Here is an 11,593-nt window from a genome sequence, read left to right on the forward strand (position 1 = left end):
TTTTGGGGGGGGGGGTGGAGTCTCACTCCATCGCCCAGACTGGAGTGCAGTAACATGCTCCCAGCCACCACAGCCTCGGCCTACTGGGCTTCCGGCGATCCTTCTGCCTCAGCCTTCCAAGTAGCTGAAACTAAGTGGCGTGCTACCACACCCTGCTAATTTTTTTTTTATTTATTGTAGAGACAAGGTCTTGCCAAGTTGCCCGGGTAGGTCTCGAACCTGCAGGCTCAGGCAATCCACTCACCTCAGCCTCCCAACGTGCTGGGATTATAGGCTGAGCCACTGAGTCCGACCTAGAATGTCTCTTAAAGCTGAGTTTTTGCTTCTGGAATATCACTGTGAACGGCTCTTAGAAGTATCATACAGTGCCCTCTATAATAAGAATTGGACAAAGGATAGAGTACAAAAGAACAGAAGCTTTAAATGGGTTCAAATAAACCTTCCTTCTCCACCTAGAATTGTAGAATTGTTATGTTTCTTCTTGATGGAACTCGCCCTGTGCCCTCCTCAAGAAGCTCTTGTGCCTTTTTATGTTAATGTGAGTTAAACTGGCACACCCTGCAAAGTTAAACAGAAGACCACACTGTAACTCAGTGCAGAAAATAAAAAGAAAAGAAAAAGTCATCTCTTAGAAATAATGTGGTTAAAAATTACCTCCCTGTTTCTAGCACACAGGAAAAGCATTTTGGAGGATTTAACTTCTAAATTTAAGATTCTGCAAAACTTGTATACCAAAGGATATATTTCCTTTCAGACAGTTGTAAGGAAAGAAGGAAGATATCTACATTTCCCCAATTCATTTTGCCTGTTAAGTTATGGTAAAACAGTTCTGGTTTGGGCTTTAGAGAAAAATATATTAATTAAAACTACTCAGTTTAAAGTGGTGGAACCTAACGATAGGAATCAGTTACCAAAAAAGGGCTTTTACTTTATTTTTGTTTGTAAAGTAAGCTCCTAATGTCTTTAAACACAGCGCCAAGTCAGTAATCTTTATTGTGGCAGGATGGCTAGATGATGAAGCGGATTTCCAAGGATGTTGAGGGACTAGGGCTTAAGAATCGAAGGTGGTGCAGTTCTTCCTGACTCTCAGGGTCCAGACGGGCAGTTTTCAGTAATTAAAAACACACATTCTCCTCCTTTCTTTTTGAAGACCCCTAATTCTGTTGACCTTGGCCTACTGCTGGATTGTTTCTCTCAGGCTTTGCATGTTGCCCACATTTGTCTCATGCCCTTAAGCATGGTGCATGGCAAACCTCTCTGTGCAGTGTGCTGGTGCACTGAGCAGATGGCAGAGCAGCCACGCCCAATAGCCAGTGAGCAGAGCTAGCAGGCAGGCTTGGAAACGAGCTCCTTTTTATTCTTCTCATGTGTTTTTGTGGGGGTTTTGTCTGATGCCTTTATTAATATTGTTTTTCTTTTTTCCCTTTCTCTGATAAATTCCTTTAACTTTCCCTCACCTTCCGTTCGACAATAGCCATGGAGGGTAAGCACATCGTGTCTTTGTGTGTCTGTCCAGCTCTCTTTATCACACCCAGCTCTCTGCATGTGACTCTGGACCAGAAAACAGGACACCCAGTGGGAGGGCACTTCTGTTTGGTTCATCTCCTCTCATCACTGACAGATGCCAAAGACGGCGTTTATATTTGCCAAAGAATGAGACATGAACATCTTTGCAGTGAAAGAATTATTCTTGTCCTTTTCTATCTCATACCCAGACTTTGGAACAACCAAGAAGATAATTAACCTGATGCATACTACTTGGGCAAAGGTACCCAAGGGTTCAGGAATGAGCACTTACCATTTCACACTGAGTGCTGGCAGCAGGTCCAAGATTTAACAACTGTTACACACTGCAATTTAGTCTTTAAAAATGCATATATACACATACACAGTGTCCTTTTTGTGCCTAGTATAAATCTATCCAATTTGAATTTATAAATATTGCTGAAGATTTCCTGAAGTCCCTCATGTTATTCCACCTTCAGCGCTCAGATTATCTTGGGTAAATTTGTTGGTGTCTCCTCTGTGCCCAGGCCCTGAGTGGGCATTTTTACATCTGTGACTGTTTCTCCTCATTGGGATTGCACAGTGAGGGAGCTGAGGCTTGTAGGCATGGGTCCAGGTGTGCTCCAGCAGTGAGCATAGAGCTGGCTAAAGCCGGGACTCCAACAAGGAGGCTTCTGCACCACCACTGTTTTAACTGTGGTTTCGCTCTGCAAGCAGATGCTGTCCACTCAAAACACTCATGTGTCAGCTTTTTAGAATCATGAAAAGAACACAGGTTTCCATTAGGTGGTTTGAAGGCAGCTAAGCCAAACCATACAATTTTTACTGCAGAATTCAAAGTGGAAATTCTTAGAGCCTTAATATAGAAGGTTTGACTATTTAGCCAAGTAAGTAACTTTCTCTAAAATTCAGTAAATCCTCAGGAAGGATTATTCTCTTGTGGTGAATGATTTTTGGTGGGGGGACATTGAATCACATCTCTGAAAGAATCTGGGCTTTTTAGTGTAGTGTGTACGATTGCATCTCATTTTCTTTAACTGAGCTCAAAGTTAGAAAAAATTATTGCCTTATTTGTCACTGGGAGGAATTACTTTGCTTGGAGGGATTACTTTACTGTCATTCTCAATCTGAACTATATCCCGTACAAACAAGAAAATCAATTATCTTAAGTGATCTGCTTTGATCTCTTTTAAAGACCCTAACTTGATTGTGATGATATCGCGCCATCTACTGGAGAGTAGAAAAATGACCGACTTCTGTGTTGTCAGCTTCAGCCCCAGGAAATCAGTCCCCCTCCTACTGCCAACCTGGACCGGTCCAATGACAAGGTGTATGAAAACGTGACAGGCCTGGTGAAAGCTGTTATTGAGATGTCCAGTAAAATCCAGCCAGCCCCGCCAGAGGAATATGTTCCTATGGTGAAGGTAAGGTACAATCACTTTGTGTACCAGGAGAAATGTTCTTGTTTCCTGAAAGCTATGGTACCCACTGATAGTGTCTCTAGTAATCCCAGCACCTTGGGAGGCGGAGGTGAGAGGATTGCCTGAGTTCAGGGGTTTGAGACCAACCTGGGTAACTTGAGACCTCATCTCTACAATAAATCAAAAAATAAACCGGGCATAGTAGTGCGCACCTGTAGTTCCAGCTACTTGGAAGGCTTGAGGTGGAAAGATTGCCTGAGCCCAACAGGTCAGGGCCGTGGTGGCCATGAGTGTGCCACTGCACTCTAGCCTGGGTAACAGAGTGAGACTCTGACTCAAAAAAGAAAAAATAAATAACTGAAAGCCAATAGCTTTCAGAATTTTCCACATATTAGGATTTTGTATGGTGATTTTATAGATTGCTACTTTTTAACCATATCGCATTGACAAATGACACTTTTGGTATGCTGATCCAAGTATAAGTAACTGTCATTTTCTTACAGGTTTGTTTTGTATTATATGTATAATTTGATGTCTTAGTCATTATGTATTTACAGATTCTCATAAGAATGACAATTAGAAAAAAATTGAAATATAAAATAATGTTTTTAATTATAGTTAGACTTTTCCTTACAACTCAGAAGTGGCAGGAGAGGAATGTTTTCGCTCAATGCTCATAATAGATTAAGCATAAGATTCAGAATGGGGTCCAGAGCAAAGCTGCCCCGTTGCTCCTAGGGCCATGGTGTCATCTTTTTTGTCATCTTTTGGCATTATGAGGCCTCTGGAGGCAAGTACCTGGGAGAGAAAACATAGTTAGTGAATACATTTAAGGAAAGGCGTTGCCATGTATTCTAACATGTGTTGGCAGAGTTGACATCTTGAAACCAGGAGGACGATAAAATCTTGGAGGTAATAGATAGAGAAGAAAAAGTCCTACTTTCCACCCCTGACATGTGTGTGACTTTTTTTTTTCTTTCTTTTGAGTCAGGGTCTTACTCCGTTACCCAGACTGGCAGTGGTTGATCACAGCCTTGAACTCTTGGGCTCAAGTAATCCTCCCACCTCAGTCTCCTGAGTAGCTAGGACTATAGGCACATGCCATTATACCCAGCTAATTTTATTTTTTGTGGAGACAAGGCCTCACTATAGTGCCCAGATTGGTCTTGAATACCTGAGCTCAAGCAGTCTTCCTACCTCAGCCTCCCAGAGTGCTGGGATTACAGGCCTGAGCCACTGTGCCCTGCAAGTGTGACTCTTCTTACATGATCTTCGTTTTTAAACTCATTCCTTAGGATGTTAGAGCAATGAGTAGTCAGACTTAAATCTTTGGGGAGGAAAAAAAGTCATAACAAAGCATGATGGAGCTCAGCGCTGAGGAAAAATACGGAACTGGTGGAAACAAAACTGAAAGGAAAAATAATCAGTTTTGGCATGAAAATCCTTTGTGTGTGTTTTAATATTGGTTGTGATTCTTGTCTGTTAGGAAGTCGGCTTGGCCCTGAGGACATTATTGGCCACCGTGGATGAGACCATTCCAGTCCTACCAGCCAGCACCCACCGAGAGGTAGGGTACAGTCTCTCCCTTGCTGGGGTTGCTGACTTTACTGGGTGGGGACACCCCCAGGGATGACTGTGGTGCTGATAACAGCTCCTCAGTTCATGGTCAGCAGATACCTTAACGGCTCAGCATGAGCATGCGATGACCTTCCCACTAGCCCCAACCCCAGTCTGGCCTGGGCCTCTCACCTCAGAGCATAAGGTGGTGTGGAGCAGCAGCCACTCAGGTTCCAGATCCCAGCTGTACCATCGCCAGCCCCCTGCACAGCTGCTGTGCAGGGTCCTCTTCTGAGCCATAGGGTGGCTGTTAGCAGTGGACAAGGAAAGCCATAGGGAGCTGCTGCTGTGCTGTGATCTCAAAGGTGGAGGAATGCTGGGAGAAAGGGGGCAGGCATCATGTGCCTTCCTTGGGTCCTTGGTAAAAATAATAAGAGTTACAAGTGATCCTGATTTGCCATTTGAATTAATGATACAAGCAAAGTTGTTTTTAATTAATAAATGTATTTAAAATTTGGGGTTTTTAAAAATTTTTTTATTTTCTTCCTCAGGCAGGATAGCCACTATAAAATTTTTTTGGGAGGGGGGTTGGAGTGCAGGTGGCACGCTCATGGCCACCTCAATGTTGACCTGCTGGGCTCTGACGATCCTGCCACCTCAGCCTTCCAAGTAGCCAGAACTACAGGCATGCACTACCATGCTCGGCTAATTTTGGTTTATTATAGAGACGAGGTCTTGCCAAGTTGCCCGGCTGGTCTAGAACCCACAGGCTCAGGCAATCCACTCGCCTCAGCCTTTCAAAGTGCTGGGATTACAGGTGAGCCACCGAGCCCGACCAAAAATTATTATTATTATTATTATTTGAGTTGGAGTCTCACTCTGTCACCCAGACTGGATCAAAAATTTTTTTAAGGAATCAAAGTTTACCGAAAATACTGTCGCCCAGCAACAATCATCATTTTTGCCACCTTTTGGCAAGTTTGCTTCATTTATATGACTAACAAATGGAAGGCACCACCTGCATATTGTTTGACTGTCCCTCCAGCAGCTACAGGCTACAGGTGTGCACTCTGTCGTTGAAACTGTCCTCACAAGAGTCCAAGGCTGCAGGCCACAGCCTTGTTCCTTCCAGCTCCAGCTGCCCACCTTTTCACTCTCTCAAGCAGCATGGCAACCCTTCAGCCTAGCACCACTGTTTTGTTTGTTTGTTCTTTGCCCTTTATTTTGAAATGATTTCATGTTTACAGTAAAGTTACAAGATTAATACAAAGAATTCCTAAATTTTACCTGCCTGTTTCACGACCTTCTAACATGTCAGCATATTTGCATACCCTCCCTCCATTGCCTGTGTGTACATGCACATCACTTGCTGTTTTGGAACTGAGAGTAGACTGTGGATATCTGCCCTCTTCTCCTTTAACGTTTCAGTTTGTATTTTCTGATAACAAGGTCGTTTTCCTGTGTAACTACCATATGGTCGCCGCCTCCTGGGCCTTAACATTTTGCAGTACACTTTTCCACTCTGCAGGTCATGTTCCAGTGTCATCAGTTGTTCCCATAGTGCTTTTCCCGTGCATATAAGAGCCAGCCCAGGATCACACATCACCTGTGAAATTGCCTATTCTGTCCCTTCAGCCTCCTTTTATCTGGAACAGTTCTCAGATTGTCTTTATCTTTCATGACATTGACAGTTTTCATAAATATAGGCTTAATTATATTATAGAGTATTCTTAAAGATGAGTTGAGGGATATTCAGAAATTGATGTTTCCTCCTGATCAGTTTGAGGTTTTGCAACTTCAGTTGGGAATATGACATAAGTGGTATTGAGTCCTTCTCAGGATATTTTATCCAGAGGTACATTATGTCCAGAGGATATGCCTTTTGATGAACCATGCATTGACTCTGACCAGCTAATTTTTGTATTTTTTATAGACAGAGTCTCGCTATGTTGCCTAGGCTGACTCCAGTTCTTGGTCTCAAGTGATCCTGACTCAGTCTCCCAAAGTGCTGGGATTACAGGCATGAACTACCATACTCAGCCAGTGGCTCCTTTGTAAATGGCATCAATTCACCTGCGCAAAACCATTTAGCTTATTTTGGAAAATGCCTCTGACTGGTTGCCACAGTATAACTTTTTTTTTTTTTTTTTAGTTAGTGTTTGTTACCAACGTTGGAGTGCAGTGGCACACCCACGGCCATTGCGGCCTCCACCTTCTGAGTTCAGGTGATCCTTCTGCTTCAGCCTTCCAAGTTAGCTGGAACTACAGGCTGGTACCACCTTTGTCAGCTTATTTTTTGATTTATTGTAGAGACGAGGTCTCAGCAAGTTGCCTAGGCTACTTTAAATCTCTACCCAAATAGGGGATTAGCTAGGTTACCTTCTTCACTGGGGCTCTGGTTGGTTTTTCCATGATGAGCATCAGTTTTGCCCAAAAGTGGAGAAGTTCCATATACCAGAGGCAAAAATATAATGTTTTGACAGTGAATATTTTAGCAGGACCATTTCTCAATGCCTACTCTAAAGCCTAACGTAATCTGTCATCCCCCTAATTCCTGTACCCTGATTGCTCTCCCATATGTTATTTTTAATTATTAAATTATTATTTTTAACAAGACCCTTTCTTTGATCCTGCATCCCCCCCTCACTGCCGTCCTCCTCCCCCTACATTGCTTCCTGTACTCTTATCTCCAGAACAACTCATCTTAGCCAGGCCAGCACCTCACCTGGCAGCCACACTCAGCCCTAGCTCCAGCTGTTGGGAATTTTTCAGCGGTAACTGCCCTTCGAGGTCTCCAGAGGCCTCCTAATTGCCAGAATCCCAGCTCTTTCCTCAGTCCTTACTCCTCCTTGAAACAACCCCCGCCTGCCACCTGGGCCCAGAGCCTTCCTCACTCTTCTGCTGAGACCCCTGCCTGGGATCTTATTCTCTCCCACACTTGCTACCTACTAGTTTTCTTAAAGACTACAGTTTCACCTTAGCATTTCTCCCCACCTCCATAGACCCAGGTGTTTGATGCTTCCCAGATCTGTGTTTAGTAGGACCTCTGTCTGAATCCTGATCTCCATCTGTCTACTGGATGTCTCCCATTGGCAGGAACAATCTATCTTTCCTTGTTTGCCTCCGTAGTGAATGGCATCACCATGTGCTTGCCACTCCTGCCCCTGTCAGTTTCCTATACACACACACAAATACAAACGGTCTTACTGCTTCCATCTTTTATCAGGCTCGAGTTGATCCTCCTCATCCTCACATTTACCATCACCTTTTCCCTGAACTACCATGACAGCCTCTCAGTTGACTTATCTGCCTCTTTCTCTCCCACCCTTCCATTCGACTTCCCCCTTGCCACCAAAGCCATCTTTCTAGAACATCTCTGTAGATTGTGTCATTCCTCTTCCTAAAAATCTCTTATGCCTCCCCACTGCCAGGTTCTGCAGGCTGAAAGCCAGTTTGGCATGGCTTAATGCCCTTCACAGCTAAAGCCAGCCCGTTTTTAAAGTCTAGGCCAAATTCAAATAAATTTTCCTCTGTAAAGTCTTCCTGACCCTCTGAGTCAGACTGAGTTGCTCTCTTTTCTGTGTGTATTTCTACCATATGATTTATTCCAGTGTATTATAGGAGTTCTGTGCATGCTTCTTCCACTCTAGACTGAGTACAAACGTGCCTAATTCTTTCTTCTGTCCACAACACCAAGTGCCTTGTGCATGACAAGTACTCAATATTTGATAAAAGAGCAAATGGATAAGTCATCATTAGTTGAATAAACAGATAGGAAGGATCATGGGACTCCCTCAGGCAAAACATTCTAACCCCACAGGGCAGCATTCATGTTCTGTAGCTGCTTCTACCACTACTGCCCTGCTTCCAGCCTCTGAGGAGTTTGGAATAGTCTGGAGCTTGCACCAAGATGGGGCAAGGGTGTCCAGTGACATCCTTAGACCGTCTCTCACATGGCAAAAGAAGGTCTCAAGATAGAGCGGGTATAGTAGAAAGTACAAGACTGGAAGTCAGGACCCAGGCTTTTATCCTGACTTGGAAACATACAAAGCTTACATGACCTTCAGCAGATCACTTTATATCTCACTTGTCCACCTCTGATATGAGAGTGTTAGGACTGGATGATCTCTGAGGTCCTGTCATATTCTGTGATTCCATTACAAAACAAAAGCTCTACCAGCACTGAGATTAATAAAGTCTAAACAATGAATATAAATGGAGAGTCAGTCATGGTGTCAGGAGGGTTCTGAATGGAAGGAACAGAGACTGCTGGATCTGCGTGTATACACAGACACACACACACACACAGGCTCACTAGTAAGATTTTGTATCCTGTTGCTTCTAAGGAAGATTTATTTGAGGTAAAGAAAAGGTTTCTCCTTATGGAGGTACCTAAAGAGAGATTCATTAAAATTTCCTGAAAAGTTTATTGATGTTGAGCATGGTAGCACATGCCTGTGGTTCCAACTGCTTGGGAGGCTTATAAGGGAGGATCGCTTGAGCCCTAGAGTTGGAGTTCAGCCTGGGCAACATAGCAAGACCTCATCTCTAAAAAGAAGGAAAAAAAATGCGTTGGAAACAGCTCTCCTGACCTATCTTATGTCCTTCCAGATTGAGATGGCACAGAAACTATTGAACTCTGACCTGGGTGAGCTCATCAACAAGATGAAACTGGCCCAGCAGTACGTCATGACCAGCCTCCAGCAAGAGTACAAAAAGCAAATGCTAACTGCTGCTCATGCCCTGGCTGTGGACGCCAAAAACTTACTCGATGTCATTGACCAAGCAAGACTGAAAATGCTTGGGCAGACGAGACCGCACTGAGCCTCCCCTGGGAGCACCTCTTGCTATCCTCCTTGAAGATGTTCTCTAGCCTTCCACCAGCAGCGAGGAATTAACCCTGTGTCCTCAGTCGCCAGCACTTACAGCTCCAACTTTTTTGAGTGACATCTGGTTGAAAATATTCTCTCATAAGTTTAACCACATTTTGATTTGGGATCATTTTTTGTTTTTATCAATCATGATATTCAGAAAAGTCTGGGATCCAAAATGTGGCATTTTCTGAGAATTAAATTGTACATATGAAGCTTTTAAGAATCATGACGAATAGTTTGTGTTCACGTTAGGATATGTTCTAATGGGGATGGCCAAGGGATGACATCTTAATTCCTGAACTACCTTAGCTGCACAGTGGAAGAGGAGAGCATGAAGTGAAGAATTCCGGGAAACCCACGAGGCTGAGAATTCTTTTGACTACCGTAGAATTATTATCCAGACTGGAATTTTTGTTTGTTAGAACACCCTTCAGTTGCAATATGCTAATCCCACTTTACAAAGAAAGAATATAAAAGCTATATTTTGAAGACTTGAGTCATTTCAGAAAAAAACTACAACTCTTTTTGCCTTTCCTGCCTTTTACTTTCATGTGGAGATGTGAAGCATTTGGTTGGAAACTAGCTGTAGAACACAACTAAAAACTCTTGTCTTTTTTCACCAGAATAATGTGCCAGTTTTTTGTAGCAATGTTATTTCTCTTGGAAGCAGAAATGCTTTGTACCAGAGCACCTCCAAACTGCATTGAGAAGTTCCAGAATCATCCTGTTTTCCATTTTTATATAATTTATAAAGAAAGATTAAAGCCATGTTGACTATTTTACAGCCACTGGAGTTAACTAACCCTTCATTGTGTCTGTCTTCCCAGGAGAGAGTTAAAACAGAGGGATTTGGTTTTCTTTTGATAGCCAGTTATACCATCCATTCTGTTAAATAATTTTGAAAACTATACCCTCCCTTTAGTTTGTTGGGGGATATAAATTATTCTCAGGAAGAATATAATGAACTGTACAGTTACTTTGACCTATTAAAAAGGTGTTACCAGTAAAGTGCTTGTTGTAATATCCTTTCTTTTGGTTCTCTTTCTTCAAATCACTTAAAATTTTTCATACAACTTGTCAGATGACATACAGGAAAGCTCCCAGTAATTATCAGGAAAGCTCTCACTAATTATTAGTTTCTTTTTTTTTCTTTGTCTTCTAAACAAGTCAAGGACTATATCACAGAAGACCAGCCTAGCATTTTTATCCCATCTTCACTTATTAAATGCAAAGCTCAAGATAGGAATAATTATGTCATCTGTGAAAGAATTCCCTTTGTAGATCTTGGTATTATAATAATCCAGACTCAAGGAAGCCATTCTTACACAGTTTATTTAAGGAAATTGTTAGCTTTGGCTTCCCATACGCACTCTAGTCTTGCTAGAATCTCTGTGAACTCTAGAGCCACCAGCAAATAAAACTAGGGTCTGTGGCACTGGGGACTTAGAGTCCCATGGTCAAGGATTTAGGGACTGTTCTCCAGATGAATATACACCTTCGTGTACAAAATCAGTTTCGCCTTTGGATATATGACATTCACTTCATCTGAAGAAAATGTCAGGGGAATGTCATCCTTCTGAACTTCCTCTTATTTTCTGGCATTCTTGGAACTCTTCAGTCTCAATTTTTTTCATCTTTAAACTGTTGATTAGCCAGGCTTGGTGGCTTATGGCTTCAGTCTAATACTTTAGGAGGCTGAGGTGGGAGGATCGCTTGAGCCCAGGAGTTGGAGACCAGCGGGCAACATAGTGGGACCCCGTCTCTAAAAGTAAATGAATAAAAATAAACTGGTGATTGTGAGAACTAAATAACGTGGTCCAGTATAAATAGTAAAGTATTCAACGTACATAGTAAGGAGCTTTGGTGTGGGGGCTGTCATGTGCACTGAAATGTGTAGTAGCATCCTCGTTTTCTACCCAGTAGAAACCCTCCCAGGTGTGATGACCAAAACTGTCTCTAGGCCCTACCAAATGTTCCTGGAAGAAGGAAGGGCAGAATCACCCCGAGTTGAGGACTACTGTCTCCAAGTGAGAGTTTACTTGGAATCAATACACTTTGCTTCGTGATCTGACTTTTCAGGAAGCACCTCCCTTTCCTGTAGTACAAAGAATTGCAGGTAAGTCACACCTTCCTATAAACCAAAGAAAAAGAATGCACTTTGGTTGTGAGAGCAGGTGGAGAGACAGATATGTCAGTGCATGGACTGGAGGTCAAAGGCAAAGTGCAGCTGCCAGA

At 42.8% G+C, this 11,593-nt stretch overlaps 1 protein-coding gene across 14 annotated transcripts in view; it reads left to right on the plus strand.

Annotated features, from left to right (window-relative positions):
• PTK2 (protein tyrosine kinase 2) overlaps window positions 1–10,366 on the plus strand; it is a 286,007-nt gene extending 275,641 nt beyond the window's left edge. For 12 of the 14 annotated variants that reach the window (XM_021707659.1, XM_021707660.1, XM_021707661.1 and 9 more), the window contains 4 exons: window positions 1,475–1,483; window positions 2,775–2,930; window positions 4,414–4,494; window positions 9,096–10,366. In XM_021707659.1, coding sequence (XP_021563334.1) covers window positions 1,475–1,483; window positions 2,775–2,930; window positions 4,414–4,494; window positions 9,096–9,308 — 459 coding nt within the window. In that variant the 3' untranslated portion in view covers window positions 9,309–10,366. The remainder of the gene's footprint in view (window positions 1–1,474; window positions 1,484–2,774; window positions 2,931–4,413; window positions 4,495–9,095) is intronic. The other 2 variants (XM_021707664.1, XM_021707666.1) reach the window with 1 other exon arrangement.
• Window positions 10,367–11,593: the final 1,227 nt, after the last annotated feature.

Source organism: Carlito syrichta, unplaced genomic scaffold (genome assembly GCF_000164805.1).
Source record: "Carlito syrichta isolate Samal-C Ts95f unplaced genomic scaffold, Tarsius_syrichta-2.0.1 Scaffold123331, whole genome shotgun sequence".
Lineage (NCBI taxonomy): Eukaryota > Metazoa > Chordata > Mammalia > Primates > Tarsiidae > Carlito > Carlito syrichta.